The 15,959-nt window shown below is 48.5% G+C and overlaps 1 protein-coding gene across 2 annotated transcripts in view; it reads right to left on the bottom strand.

Moving 5' to 3' along the window:
• Positions 1-4,858: 4,858 nt before the first annotated feature.
• Positions 4,859-15,959, bottom strand: part of SLC5A11 (solute carrier family 5 member 11) — a 41,593-nt gene continuing 30,492 nt past the window's right edge. For both annotated transcript variants that reach the window (XM_038540013.1, XM_038540012.1), the window contains exons 12-17: positions 10,428-10,535; positions 9,909-10,059; positions 8,223-8,391; positions 7,629-7,844; positions 6,802-6,970; positions 4,859-5,087 (exon numbers count right to left, since the gene is read on the bottom strand). In XM_038540013.1, coding sequence (XP_038395941.1) covers positions 4,885-5,087; positions 6,802-6,970; positions 7,629-7,844; positions 8,223-8,391; positions 9,909-10,059; positions 10,428-10,535 — 1,016 coding nt within the window. In that variant the 3' untranslated portion in view covers positions 4,859-4,884. The remainder of the gene's footprint in view (positions 5,088-6,801; positions 6,971-7,628; positions 7,845-8,222; positions 8,392-9,908; positions 10,060-10,427; positions 10,536-15,959) is intronic.

Raw genomic sequence — 15,959 nt, forward strand, 5'->3', positions numbered from 1 at the left:
GAGCTAAGGACAAGGAAAGGTCTAGCACAGCAACACCGCTGGTTCTGATGCAATCAAAGGCAGAAAGTGGAGTGATGTTGGGGCACCTCTCTCTGGAAGCCACTTCTCGGGAGGTCTCTGTAGCTCCCCTTCCCCCATCTACAATGCATCTGTGTTCTTGAGGCCATTCTGCACTTCCTGCCCTGATACCCTCACAATAAATTCCTTCTGTTTCTCTGTAGAAACTTTCTTGGGTTTGTTTCTATTACTTGCAACCCAATGGTCCCTATTTATTGCATTCCCTAAAAGGGGCTGTCCCCTTCTGCTAACTCAGGGACACAGCTGTACAGACCCCTGTGCCTCCACGCAAACCATCTTCTTCCCATACTCCCAGCCAACTCCACCTTGACATTAGCACATGTGCTGACGAGCCATACCTGGTGTGTCGGTTCTCTGTTGCTCCATGACAAATGGCCACAAAGTTGGAAACCTAAAACAACACACACTAGCTCGAGTTTCTGTGAGTCAGGAGTCCAGGCATAGCTCAGCTGGGGTCTCACAGGCTGCTGTCAAGGTGCTGGCCAGGGTCGAGGCCTCATCTGGAGGTTGGACTGACTGAGGAGGGATCCACACCTAAGCTCCCTCGAGTTGTTGTGGTTGTAGGACCGTAAGGCCTGAGGGCCTGCTTTTGCTGGCCATCAACACCCTCAGCTTCCAGAGGCTGCCTGCCGTTCCTTGGCATGTGGGCTTCCCCAATGTGGCCACTAGTTCATCAGGCTGGCGAAGACAGTCTCCAGGACAAGTCTACTGGTAACACAGTCTTACATGATGTGATATAACCACAGACTGATGACCCATCACCTCTGCCATGTTCTACTGGTTAGAAGACAGTTGGTCTGTCCACCATTGTGGGGAGGCAATTACACAGGGGCCTGAACCCCAGGAGGTGGGGGTCATGGAGGGTCATCTTAGGGTCTAAACAACACATCATAAAGCTTACTTATCACAAATGACACATGTGGGGCAATATTTGAACCAAATATTCTTTTGAAAGAAACAAAAAAAAAGTCAGCAAAGTTCTGTTTGTGCCCTATCTACTTGGATCTGAACAGAGTATTTATGCACATCAATAAATTCTATCTGAATGACCAAAAAAACCCACAAAATTCGCCTGTCATATCATGGTAGAAACTCAACATTTGTGTTTTTACACAAGGACCCTTAGAATTGAAGTCGGGTCTTAGAAATAATTGCTATGTGTCCTCCAGGTGAATGTTGAGGGCTTACTCTTCATGCGCTGGCCCAGACCCTGGGGAACCAACCTAGCCGCACAAGCATGGCCTTGGCTCTCAGGGCGGAACCCGGGACACAGAGCCAGGATGCAGCGAGGGAGGAGCTGTGGGGGCACCAGAGGCGGGCCTGAGTGACGGGGAGGTGGAGATCAGCAGCTTGTGCAGAGGCAGTGAGATGAAAGCCTGCAGGAACCAGACCCAGAGGGGCCCGCAGCAAAAGGCAAGGAGTGAGGCTGGGAGGTGAGGGGGAGCTGAAGCCTGAAGGGCCTCCTCTGGGGCAGTGGGGAGACAGTGAGGAAGCAGGAGGGAGACAGTCCCCATGGATTGTAACTTAGATCTGTGCCCCTAAGGGATGTCTGGGTGGCTCAGCAGTTGAGTGTCTGCCTTTGGCTCAGATCATGATCTAGGGTCCCGGGATCGAGTCCTACATCGGGCTCCCTGCATGGAGCCTGCTTCTTCCTCTGCCTGTGTCTCTGCCTCTCTCTGTGTGTCTCTCATGAATAAATAAATAAAATCTATTTTTTAAAAAAATCTGTCCGGCTGTGACAGCAGGAAATGAACTAGATTGGGGCAGAACTAGCAGCAGGAGACACCAAGAGAAGAGCTGCATGCTGGCCGGGATTAAGGGGGAAGTGGCAGGAAGGGGGTCCAATGGACAGATGAACACATCCTTAGGGAGGTAGGAGCAGCCTGATAGGCTGACTGACTGGGGGCCTCTCCCAAAGGCAAGCGCCGATCCTAAGGGCAGCCCTAGAGACCACTCACTGTCTGTGGTCAAGGGGGGCAAGCACTGAGGTTGCCCCGGTGACTGGATGAGCCATTTGGTCAACTGCATGAGCTCCAACCCTAGGGAACTGAATCCATGCAGGATTAGTGGGTATTCCTTCATCCTGGCTCCTGGGCAGGGGTTGGGCAGCCAGATCAGGGCAGGGGTGTGGCTGGGGGACATGAGGCAAGGAGCCACATGATCTCTGTGTTTGGGAGGTCGTGCATTCTTTCATTCACCAGGCACTGTGCTAGGTGTCAGTGTGAGGGACACATTCTGCCCTTGTGGAATTGTCAGTCCAGTTGGAGAGACGGTTAATCATCAGTAATAAAGTGTGATACCTGTTGTGAAGGCAAAGTGTCCTAATGGGCCTGAGTGGGATGATCCCAGAAGGCTTCCTGGAGGAGGTGGTGGTTTTTTTTTTTTTTTTTTTTTATGATAGTCACAGAGAGAGAGAGAGAGAGAGAGAGAGAGAGGGCAGAGACACAGGCAGAGGGAGAAGCAGGCTCCATGCACTGGGAGCCCGACGTGGGATTCGATCCCGAGTCTTCAGGATCGCGCCCTGGGCCAAAGGCAGGTGCCAAACCGTTGCGCCACCCAGGGATCCCGGAGGTGGTGTTTAAACAGAGACCAGAATAGGGCAGCCCTGGTGGTGCAGCGGTTTGGCGCCACCTGCAGCCTGGGGTGTGATCCTGGAAACCCGGGATCGAGTCCTGCATCGGGCTCCCTGCATGGAGCCTGCTTCTCCCTCTGCCTGTGTCTCTGCCTCTCTCTCTCTCTGTGTCTATGAATAGATGAATAAAATCTTTAAAACAAACAAACAAACAACAACAACAAAAAAAAAAAACAGAGACCAGAATAGGAGTTGGCCCAAAGAGGAAGGAGGGATCCAGATGCCTGGATGGCTCAGTGGTTGAGCATCTGCCTTTGGCTCAGGTCGTGATCCCAGAGTCCTGGGATTGAGTCCTGCGTCAGGATCCCTGCACAGATCCTGCTTCTCCCTCTGCCTATGTCTCTGCCTCTCTCTCTGTGTGTGTCTCACATGAATAAATAAATAAAACCTTAAAAAAAAATAAAAGAGGAAGAAGGGATCTTTAGGCAGAGAGAAGGCAGATACACTTGTAACCATACTTCTGGGGCACCCAGCTGGGCCCGGAGGCGGGAAAGCATGAAAGCCTTAACCTACAAGAGGAGAGTGATCGGAGTCCAAGCCAGAGGCCCGGCCATCAGGGGCAAGTCCCATCAGGGAATGTAGACTTCATCCCGGGAGCTTGGGGAAGTGGCTGAAGGATTCTAAGCAGAAGAGTGACCCGGTCAGGTTAGCTCGCTCTGCCTGTGGCTGGACGATGAGCAGGACTGGAGCCAGGAAGGCCAGTCGGGAGGCTGCGGCGGGCCCTGGGGAAGAGACGGCCGTGGCCTGCACGTCCTGGAGACATGCACTTCTGACCCCCCAGCGGCGGCAGAGGTCCTGGGGCTCGGGGCTCGGGGCTCGGGGCTCGGGGCTCAGCCAAGGGCAGCACGGGGGAGGAGCCCAGACCCAGCAGAGCCTGCCGCCTCCCCTCCCGGCCCTCGGCCCTTGGAGCAAGACTCTGAGCTGGGGGCCAGTTACTGAGGGTCTGGGGAGTAGCCAAGTTAGCAAACGGCTCCCCAGAGAGGCTGGGGTGCACCCTCACCCAGCCCACGGCTGTCCCTGGCTTCCATGTGGCAGAGCCGGGCCTCCGAGCAGGCTGGGCCCAGCTACTGAGGACATCGGTCGGAACTCCAAAGACGCGCTGAGTGACTGACCTAAGTGAAGCCAATGGCTGGGCAGCTCCAGGGCTTCCTGTCCATGTTCCTTTGAAGTGTGGAAATCGGGGTCCGGGGGAGATGCTGGGTTCCATCTCTGCCACACCAGTCAGTGGTTCACCAGGGACCGGAATCCTTGCTCACGGTGTGGCCCTGCAGGTGCTGGCCGGGCAGGTGCAGGCCCTGGCTCGCAGTCGGGCATGTGGCGAACGCAGCTGAGCCCAGAACAAATCAGGGTGCTGCTACAGTGTGGAGAGTGGCTGCTCTGCAGGTCAAACCCCCACCGCCCCTGTGCCCATCCCTGGCCACTTGAGAGGACGCAGCATTGTGTGGATTAAGCAGAAACGGTCTATGCCAGCACTTGGGAAATACACATAGTTCCTCGATTTTCTTTCTTTCATTCTTTTTTTTTTTTTTAAGATTTTATCTATTTACTCATGAGAGACAGAGAGAGAGAGACAGAGACCCAAGCAGAGGGAGAAGCAGGCTCCTGCGGGGACCCTGATGCGGGATTCGATTCCAGGACCCTGGGATCACGGCCTGAGCCAAAGGCAGGCGCTCAACCACTGAGCCACCCAGGCGTCCCTATAGATTTTCCTAAAGCACGAGATTCTAGGGAGCCACCGCTAGTCTACTTCCCAGAGGTGCAGGGGAAGGCGAGCGACGGGCTGCAGGTCCCTCCTCCCACCTTGTAGGGGAGCCCGGGAAAGTCCAAAGGCCAGCGCTCAGCTCTGGAGATGTGGCTGCCCCCGCCCCGAGGTCTTGTGCATCTCCCTGCTTGTTTATCCCCCTGAATTCCACTCTCCACTCTTCGCGCCGCAGGATAGACAAGAAGAGTAAATAGCCTTTTGAGAAAAGACAGCTTTGATGCTTCTTTTTTCCCTTGCCTTCTACCCTCCATTCCCTTTTAAGAAAAGAGCTAAAATGTCATGTGGAAAATGGCCCATGAACTCCTCTGAAGCCTCACGGTAAACAAACAAAGCTTTATTATTGATTTTCTTTCATTACAAAAACAGGGATGGACAAAAAACTAGACCCCTGGGCTCCCCCCCTCCCCCCACGTTAAGCAAAGTAGCCCCAGAGAAAGATGCTGCAGCTAATGCAGATAATGAGGTTGATGTCCAGAAGGGTTTTCACGAGGGGGTTTTCTTCCAAGGAAACCATGACGGGTTCTGCTTTGCTTGGTGGCTCCTTGCCAGAGCTATCCATCCCACAGAGCCACAAGATGGCTCGCACCACTTTGGACCGCTTGGGGGTTGTGTCACCTAAAAGAACCCAAAATGAAGGTCATGAGGATGGGCCATGTCTCCCAGAGAGGGGCGCAGAGGGGCCAACCAGGTGTGTTCCGGGCACAGTGAGAAGTACTTTCCAGAAGTACTGTTTCTGGAAAGTATTCATGAATACCTTAATCGGGAAGACTAATTCTGGAAGAGTGGTACTTTCAGACTTTTCATCATTTTCAGATGAAGCAGCAGAGCCTCACTTGACTAACTTGAGTGAAGCCACGTAGCTGGTAAGCAGTGGCAGAGGTGGGTTTAGGAGCAGAGCTCTCCGCTTCCCTCCTCTGAATCACAGGAGGCCCAAGGGAGAAGGGCACTCTATTTTTTTTTTTAAGATACATATTTTTTATTATTATTTATTCATTTGAGAGAGAGAAAGAGAGAGAGTACAAGTAGAAGCAGGAGAAGGGGGGAGGGTCAGAGGGAGAGGGAGAAGCACGCTCCCCACTGAGCAGGAGCCCCATGCAGAGCTTGATCAGGACCCCAGGATTATGACCTGAGCCAAAGGCAGACTCTCAACCAACTGAGCCACCCTGGCACCCTGGGAGAAGGGCACTCTTTTCTTTTTTTTTAAAGACACTTAACAACAACAAAAAAAAAAAAAGGGGGGGGGGCCTCAAAAAAAAAAAAGACACTTAACAACTGAGCCACCCAGGTGCCCCGAGAAGGGCACTCTTGTGGGAAACTATTTCCCCATTCAGAACTAGGGCTGCAGGCTCCATTGCCTTTGGAGCTAGGCAGATGGTCAGGGGAGCCACTTTGCGTATTATCTTGTCAAATATGGACCAGGAAAGATTCTCTCATTTTTCTTAAAACACATGGCCTTCTGGATCAATCCTTGAATTTCCCATGTTAGGCTGACATCGATACTTATCCACAGCACATTTGTATTCACATGTATATTTATATATGTAAAAAGCCACGTGTGATGATAAATGACAGCCCAGAGCCAGAGGGTCATGGGGCAATAGGGGTGAGTGGGGACCTTGGCTAATGGAAGGACACAGCCCAGGTCTAAAGTGCCTGCTTTCGGGATCCCTGGGTGGCGCAGCGGTTTGGCGCCTGCCTTTGGCCCAGGGCGCGATCCTGGAGACCCGGGATCGAGTCCCACATCGGGCTCCTGGTGCATGGAGCCTGCTTCTCCCTCTCCCTCTGCCTATGTCTCTGCCTCTCTCTCTCTCTCTCTCTCTCTCTGTGACTATCATAAAAATAAAAAAAAATAAAAAAATAAAAAAAAAAAAGTGCCTGCTTTCAAAGGTCCAGACAATGTTAGTCATGCAGCCCTGGGAAAGATGGAAATCTGGAATTTTATGTGAAATCTCTAGAGTTTTCAATGTCAACTCACCTTTTATTAAAATGGTAGGTGGGCTAAACCACAGTGTGTCTGCAAGCTGCCAGTTTGAACCAGGTAATTTAGAGAATGCCAGTAGTGTTCCCCCAAAATTGTGGGATTTTGTGGGGATTAAGTGCTGTGTTTTAGCAAGCTCTTGACATGTGTTTGCTGTTATTCCTCTCCGCTGAGCATACGTGGAAACTTACTGAAGAGCCCACTTCCACTGTCTGGCCCAGACATTCGGGGTCAGGGGATGCTAGCATTCTGAGTCTGCCCATTTTCTCCCTTGTGATTTGGTAGAAAAATCTCCCCTTAAACACCTAATGCTTCCTGGGCTTCTACCATAACCGAGGAGAGGTAACTCACAGCTATGGCATTGGGATATGTTTTCTTGAACAATCTCCAGCTGGATGTTGGTGACGCTGGCTTCTGGTGTCCCATTCTGAGAGATGGTAAGAGGCAGGGGAGTTGCTGGGGGCACCTGTTCCTTCTGGACAATGGGGTCATGACGAGTAAACCAGGTCAGGCGGCTTACCTAAGGAGCAGACATGAATCAGATTAGGGTCCCCTGCTCGACTCTGTGTTCAGCCTCACGTGTGAGAATGCCCCCAGCCCAGCCCTGTCGCTGAATGTCCGAACAAGTTTCAACTCCCTGCACTCTTCAGATCAATGCACATTCCCCACCCCCCCACCATTCCCCTGGCTTTCTTTGGCAGCCCTAATTCTGTTGGGACCTCACCTTCCCTCATTCGGACCCCCAGAGCTTAACCCTAGCCTGGGACTTTTGGGGGACCCCCTCCCATCAGCCATTCAGCACATGCATTTCTCCGGCCACAGAGAATGAACTGGTTCATGTGTAAGCATGTGTCAAGCTGACTCCATCGATGGGGATCAGGAACTCTGCCGGAAATACTGGGACAAACGTGTTTCTGCTTTTGCTTGAGGAGTATGAGAAAAGATAACATCCCTGGAAACTGCCAGCGCCACGAGCGTGGTGCCTGAAAATTGAGGCAGAAACGAAGGATGGATTCGGATGGTCTTCTGTCCGGTTTCAAGCTGTCCCTATAGCCCAACCCTAGGTGTCCTAGCTTTTTGAACAATCAAACCCTCTTTGTTGAGGCCAGTTTGGGTCAGTTTTGTGTCGCTTGTGGCAAAGGGTCTCAGCGGTTATATAGTATCAAACACAAATGTACCATCTCCTTGGAGGGTGGCTCCGTGAACCAGCTCACGGTGGAAACAGTGATCAGTGTCACTGCAGACAGAATCATGGAGAAGTAGAGGTAGTGGATATCCTTCACCACGGAGGGGCGGTCATCCGGCTGGTCACACCGAGGCTGCACATAAACGAAGTCCAGGACCATCCGAATCAAGCCAAGGAGAAGGCCCAAGATCAAACCTGAGAAGGCACCCTGCAAACCAGAGCAAGGCCATCTTAGAGGCATCCAGGGTTATGGGACGGCCGGCCTGCACCTCTGGAGACCTCGACAAGCCTCGACGAGGCTTCTCAAGAGCTTGCCTTCCTAGGGATACAGGCATCAGTAACTTGAAAAGGATTGGAGCTACTTACCTTTTTATCTTTCACACATGACTAATCATTTATGCATAATTTACTCATTTCTTGTTAATTTAGCTTCCCTGTTTCATGACACCATGCATTGAAACAGAACGCCCATGGTTGCTTTCCAAAGGCCAGGTAGCCCCCTTCCCACCCCTCCATCCACAAAACTCCTCCGTAAAGCCACCCATGTCATATGCCAACCTGGGGGGCGGCTCTCATCCAGAGCTACCTTTTCATTGGTCCGCTTCCAAAAACATCCCATGATGAAGACCACAGCCACTGGTGGCTGCAGATAGGAGCTGATGGACTGGATATAAATGAAGAGCTGGCCCCCCTGGCTGGCCTGGACCACGGGGATCCAGGCGATGGAGACCAGCACCAGCAGCAACACGAAGGCCCTGGTGCCAGGTGGAGAGAGACCCCTCATTAGTATGTCTCCCCCAGACACTTACTGCTCTCTCTCTTTCTCAATATCTTTATTGCGGTAGAGAATACAGATCACGACTCGCCCATTTTCAGTGTACATCTCTGGGCAACGCAATCAAGTTGCAGAACATCCATTACTCCAAACAAGTTCCTTCGTGCCCATTTACAATGTATTCCTTATCTGCTTCTGTTTCTACAAGTTTGCCTTTTCTAGAAATTTCATATAAATAGGATTAAACAATATATGGCCTGTTGCAGAGGTTCATCCATGCATCATGCGCTATCACAGTATGTCATTCATTCTTATTGTCAAAAAATATTCCATGTAATGGATTTACCATTACACACCACTGTTTATCCTACAGTGGTCAGCAGACACTTGAGTTGTTTCTATTTTTCCACTCTTGTAAACAAAAGGTTCTGTGAACATTTGTGTTCGACTCTTTATGTAAACGTATGTTTTCATTTCTGAGAATGCAACTGCTCGGTCATATGAGAAGTTTTATGTTTAAAATTTTTTTTTTAACTACCAAACTGTTTTGAACAGTTGAACCATTTACATTCTCACCCATAGTGTTAGGAAAACTCCAATTTCTCTATCTCTTTGTCTGTCTTTTTGATTATAGCCATTCTAGTGGGCACCTCATGGTTTCTCCGTCTTCTAGGGATATGATCTCATGTCCTAGATCATTCTAGATCACAAATCCTTTGTCAGCTACATGGCTTGCAAATAGCTTCTCCATATTTGTGGCTTGTCTTCTCATTTCCTTAATGATGTCTTTTGAAGTGAAAAAGTTTTAACTTTTGATGAAGTCTAATGTATTTTTTTTCTCTTATGGCTTATGTTTGTGGTGTCAGACTTAAGAAATCTTTCCCTAACCCAAGCCTGAGACAGCCCTCAGGTCCCCAAGGTGCTTATTAGACAGTCATCCTGTCTCCTGGCTCTCTTATGTATTTTACAGAAGATTTGCCTACCATCCCTTTCAGTCCTTACTGTTCCGCCGCCGTTAGACTTCGGACCTTGCAGACTTTGGAAGAGAAACTCCCCCCACCCAGTATCCAAAATCCCTTCCTCCCTTCGACCTGGCTAATTCCTATTCATGCCTCAGGTCCCACCCAGTCCAGGCTGGGAACTCCTCTAAATCCCCACATCTCCTTGCTCCTCCTCATAGTGCTCATTGGGGTTATAATTTCTTTTTAAATTCTCCTTTCTTATTAATTATCTTCTCTTTAGTTTTGTGAAGGCAGAAACTGAATCTTTGCTTTTCCCTGCTCTGCACCCAGCCACCTGGCACAAAGTAGATGCTCAGTGAACATCTCTTGAATGTGTGATTTACTCATACACAGATGATGACCCTCATCTTTGCCATCCGAGGAGGCTGAGCCTCCAGGATGGTAGGGCTTTGCCTGTGGGTGGGCCCAGCTTTCTCCTCCCTGGGTATCTAAACTTTTCACCCTCCTTCCTCAATCCCACTCAGTGCTGTCTTACCTGCCTACAATCATGAGCTCCTTTTCTGATGCTCGAGGCCGGATGTAATTCCAGAGGTCCATGGTGAAGATGGTGCTGGCACTGTTAAAGATGGAGGTGAGGGAGGACATGAGCGCCGCCACCATCACAGCCATCATGAGCCCGCGGAGCCCTGGAGGCAAAAGGAAGGTCTATGGGCCTCAGGCTTTTCCTGCTAACTGCTGCTGCCTCACTCATGACCCCCATATCCCAGGCCCATGGCGCCAATTGATCCAGCAGGTGCCGCTGGAAGGAAGCAGAACTCAGAGGTGAGCCATGAGGAGGGCCTGGGGTTGGGGGGCCGGGGGGCATCGGGCAGAGCGCCCTGGATAGCCAGGGCCTGGGTTTTATTTGAGGGCTCTGGCTCTGGGGCTCAGTCCCTCAGCCCAGAGCGCATTCCCTCCTGCTGTCCTCCCATCTCATCCGTCCCTCGGATCAGGCCCCAGCCAAGGTCTTCCTCCTTTCTGGGTGCTCCAGGGGCCTCCACGTAGGGGGCATTACCTGTGGGCAGGAGCTCCAGCACAAGTTTGGGATATGCGATGTCAGAGCAGCCAGAGGGGTTGCTACAGACCTTCAGGCAGGTTTCTGGATCCGCACAAGCCACTTGATCTGTGGAAGAAACGAGGCTCAGAGTGAGCAGACACAGGCCCTCTAAGCCCAAGCCCAGCCAAGACACGGCCGGACACGGGCCAGAGCCAGGAGACAGGATGACTGTATATACGGTGTATAGCTCTATGAAATAAAAAAGGAACCTAGAAGTTATAAACCATGACCTTCTTACTTAACCTGCCCTATCTGTAAAATTGGGACAATAACATAACTCTACTTCATACGATTATAATGGCTGAGATGCCATAGTAAGCTGATATGTAGGAAGTGATGAATACACTGAGGCTGCTATTACTATAACCCAAATAATGCTGAGCTACCTCAGGACTCCTGGGTGGCTCAGAGATTGAGCATCTGCCTTTGGCTCAGGGCATGATCCTGGGGTCCTGGGATCAAGTCCTGCATCTGGGTCCCTGCAGGGAGCCTGCTTCTCCCTCTGTCTATGTCTCTGCCTCTCTTTCTGAGTCTCTCATGAATAAATAAATAAGATCTCAAAAAAAAAAAAAAAAAAAAGCTGAGATACCTAGTAGCCATTCTACACAGTATCCTGCAACAGGCTGCATCCCCAAACTCCTCCAAAAGGGGACACAAGCAATTCACATCTTGCCTGCAGTTCCTTGGAGGTGCACAGAATGCCATCAGCTGACACAGGGCAAATACTTTCTAAATCCCTCTTCTCCCCATCTCCTCAATAGCTGTTCTCATTTTAGGCTCCTAACAACCCAACTGTGCTGGGTGAATTTCTCTCTCTTCCTCTTCCTGCATTTCTGTGTCTCCTGCTCTCCTAAACAGCATTCTGATTTTCTAGTGTAAATCCAACTAGCCTTCCTGGCATCCGTAGTTATTCATCTCTTCCTAGTATGAGGATGAACACATCCCAAGCATACAAGCTTAGGCCTCCTGCTTGGAGGACAGAGAGTATGGCACAGAGTAGGTGCTCAACAAATTCCTATGGGGCAGAGGCTAGCTATTACAGTGCTCCTGTGTGAGGAAAGAGGACATTACAACAGTTTCACAGATAAAGAATCGGGGCGAGGGACCTGATTACAAACCCCTAACAAGGTCATGTTAGAGGCAGAGTTGAAACTCAGGTCTCCTGACTCCCAATTCATTTTTTCAGAGAAGATAGACCAAGATAGTGTATGCTTTTCTATCTTTAATGAGTCTGCAGTAACCCATCCAAGGCTTAATCCTGACCACTGGGACCTTCAGAACTCTGTATCACCTCAGTGGTTTGGCACCTGTGTCTGCATAATACCTTTCTTGTCACCTTCTGACTTTCTCAGCTCCTGGGATCTGAACTAACTGATGCTCCTCACCAACTCCCCAATGCCTACCCAACACCACCCATCCCAGCTGGGCCACTTATTACCTCTCAAGTGGATCAAAGTGTAACTCTCATGAACTCCTCCTGAGCCCCCTCTGCTCAATCCCAAGTCTTCAGTCCTAGCTCCTCATTCTGAAGAGTGATAGGCTGTCAGCCCATCCAGAACCTTAGAATACAAGCAAGCATGGAGCCATTCACCGCTTATGCCAATCTCCTGCCTGGTTCCAGTGCAAATCAATGTCATGATGACCATTTACCAGAGACCTCAAATGTAGATGTTTGACAGCATCTCCAGATGAGGTTGTATGCTAAGCCTCTATATTTTTACCTGCATTAAAACTGCTAATTTAATAAATGTAACCACTTGAAGGACATCACAATTTTAAAATACAATATTGTTGTATCTTCATTTTCTTTTTAAGGTAACATAAGACCCAAGAAATGGAGATAGCCCTGGGCCCTTTCATCCACTGGGAAGTCCAAGGGCAAACTGATCTTCATAAAATTTCTCCACACATTTCATGTATTTTCAAGGCTGAGACTCTTCACCCACTAACAGCCACCCATGGGTACTATGGCCACAATAATAATACAATCACTGTGGAATAGAAGTAGATGCCCCCAAAGCTCTGGTTCAAGCCTCAAACAAAATTAAGACTGTAGTCCAAAAGTGATACTTGATAAGAAGAAACAATCTTGAGGAAAATACTTTTTTTGACAAGTCAAAACTCTTGGCTTTTTTTTTTTTTTTCTCTCTTTTGAAAAGTCTTTTAAAAAGATAAGGAAACAGTTTCATTCTCATGCCCAGAACATTGTAAGGAGCCACTTAGGTCGGGCAAAGGTCTTGTTCACATCCATATCATACAGGCTTTGCCTCTTTTTGTCCAAAAGCACCCCTTCCCTCAAGATTTATTTACTTTATTTTTTTAAAGATTTTATTTATTTATTCATGAGAGACAGAGAGAGAGAGAGAGAGAGAGAGAGGCAGAGACACAGGCAGAGGGAGAAACAGACTCCATGCAGGAAGCCTGATGCAGGACTAGATCCTGGGACTCCAGGATCACACCCTGGGCCAAAGGCAGGCACTAAACCACTGAGCCACCCACGGATCCCATGATTTATTTACTTTAGATAAAGAGAAAACTTGATCTCAGGACCCCAAGACCATTACCAAAGCTGAAACCAAGAATCAGTCACCCAACCTACTGAGCCACCCTGACACCCCCAAAAGCTCCTCTCTTCAAGGTTCACTGAGAAGGAGCAAGGCTCTCCCTGGGATACTTAATTAACTACACAATTTAACCTTTGGTTGTTAACCTTAGGTTGTTTAACCTTTTAGACCTGCACCTTTCAACCATGAAACATGACAGACAGTTTACAAAGCATGTTTGTGGCAGTTGTCCTTGTCTGTTCAGCTTAAAGAATATATTCATTGGGGGTGCCTAATAAGAATATATTCATTAGTCAGTTAAGTATCTGACTCTTGATGTCAGCTCAGGTCTTGATCTCAAGGTTGTGAGTTCAAGCGCCTCATTGGGCTCCATGCTGGGCAAGGAGCTTATTTCAAAAAAAAAGAACACATTCATCTTAAGGATATTAGTTGGCTCAGCTAAGCTACAACAGAAACCAACAGTCTTATGAATCACCATTTGGTAACAGTCATCCACGTGTCTTGGGTTAATTAATCAACCATTTCATGTATGGTGTGGGTTCTCTTATCAGACCCTCTGATGCTTGGCATAAAGGGGCCTCTGGCAAGCTCAGATCCAAACACCACTAAATCTCCTACTTCCAAATGCTAACATTCACTGAAGTATCACTATGACACATAAAGACTATACATATATACCTTCCACTGTATTCTTCATAACTCCATTGGTAAGGTGTGGTTATTACACCTATTTTAAAGATAAGTAAATTGAGGCCCAGAAAGGTAACAAGGCTTCCCCAAATCATACAGCTAATAAATATTATGAATAGGTCTCATATCCTTCGTGTATTCCAGAGCTCAAGTGGGAACAATTTGCTTTGTGAATGGATATACTTCTTGACTTGTGTTTTATTGTTTTTAAGGGTGGTTTTTCCTGTCTCTTAATTTCCACTATGGTTCCTTTCAAAGTTTGTGCCGTTTCTCAGATGGATTAGTGGAAGAAGGTGTTGCCCAGTCTCATTATAGCTCAGGACTGGAGCATCCTTTTGAATGGTCTCTGGACCCAAATGAAGACTCAGTGGGATAGCTGGCAGAGCAGAGATGGAGGGAGACATGGAAACAGGAAGGAGGAGTGGCTTGGCCTAGACCCTGGCTTTTTAGGCAAGAGCTTCTCAATCTCCTGGGGAATTTATTAAAAACAGATTGCTGGGCAGCTCCTGTGGCGCAGTGATTTAGAGCCACCTGCAGCCTGGGATGTGATCCTGGAGACCCGGGATCGAGTCCCACATCGGGCTCCCTGCGTGGAGCCTGCTTCTCCCTCTGCCTGTGTCTCTGCCTCTCTCTCTGTCTGTCTCTATGAATAAATAAATAAAATCTTAAAAAAAAAAAAAAAGATTGCTGGGCCCCAACCTCAAGAGATTCTGATTCAGTAAGTCTTTGGGACGGGCCCCAAAAGTTTGTGTTTCTAACAAGGTGACATCAGTGCTGCTGGACTGGACTTCCCACACTTTGAGAAGCACTTGTCCAGGCCTTCAAACACACCATGCCCACCTTACCCTCTCCACCCTACCTCGCTCTCAAATTCCTTTCACTTATTGTTAGTTCCATATGCTAGAGTGTTCTAATTTATATCTTATCTTGCTTTTTCATGAGTACCAGACTCATTCATTACATTACGAAGTCCTTAGGGACATAGAACATGGCATTATGTTTCACTTAATCATGATTGCTGATTGGCTACCTGTTAAGAATGATGGTCAAGGTCTTGAGATTGATCTTCCAGACATTGATCCAAAGCTTAACGTGTTATTTGCTAAGAGAGACAATAGCATGATTAAGGGTTGGGGTTTGGAGGCAGATGCACCTGGGTTCTATCCCAGCTCACCCAGCACTAGCCAGGTTAACTTCTGGCAAGCCACTTAACCTAGGAAGGGTCTAGATTGCTCTTCCTTAACCCCCATATCCAATCCATTATTAATCTTGTTGAATGCACTCCAAGATATATTTTGAAACCATCCAGGGTACTTGGGTGGCTCAGTCGGTTAAGCATCCGACTCTTGATTTCAGCTTAGGTCCTGATCTCAGGGTCATGAGATCACATCAGGCTCTGTGCTGGGTATGGAGCTTACTTAAGAGGCTGTCTGTCTGTCTGCCTCCCTCCCTCCTTCTGTCCCTACTGCCCCTCCAAAAAAAAAAAAACCCACCCATATGAACCAACTGTTGCCTCTTCTCCTCACAGAGGCCACCCCTGGAAACCTTATCAGAAGAAGCCCCACTCAGCATCCCTGTGACATCTCCCTGTGCCTTTTACTCACAGCTCTCAACACAATCAATGGATATCTCATTTACTTATTTCCTTATCTTTGTGTGTCTCCTCCACCACTAGAATGTGAGCCCACAATGGCAGGGATACTTTTTGTCTTGTTCATTTATGAATCCCTAAGTTTTCCTAGAATAAAGCCTAGCAGATCACTGACTCTCAGAATGTTTGATGGACACATGGAAGAATAAATGAGTGGATGAGCTTCAATATCTTCATCTGTAAATGAAAAGAGCCGTAACAGTATCAACTTCATAAGGTTGTTTTGAGGAATAAATGAGATAATATATAAAATGAGAGTAAGCCCTTCTATGGTGGTTACCTTGTGCTGACTGCTTTAAGCCTTATGAAAGATTATCCCATTTTTATGAGTGAGGGAACAGAGGCAAGTGATTTTCCAAGGTCATACAGCTAAGAAGTGGCAGAGCCAGGATTCTAGCAGCAACATCCAAATCAGAGTCCATATTCAGAACCACCACATGATGAATGTAGGTTGTTTAAAGTTGTGTTCTTTGTTCATATGTCAAGCCTTACCCAAAAGCTGTGTATTTTCCATCAAGTCACCACAAATCCCAAATCCCAGTTCTTACTCTGATATGGGTTTTTCCAAGCCTTGTGTGCCTTCCC

The sequence above is a fragment of the Canis lupus genome, chromosome 6 (genome assembly GCF_011100685.1).
Source record: "Canis lupus familiaris isolate Mischka breed German Shepherd chromosome 6, alternate assembly UU_Cfam_GSD_1.0, whole genome shotgun sequence".
Taxonomy (NCBI): Eukaryota; Metazoa; Chordata; class Mammalia; order Carnivora; family Canidae; genus Canis; species Canis lupus.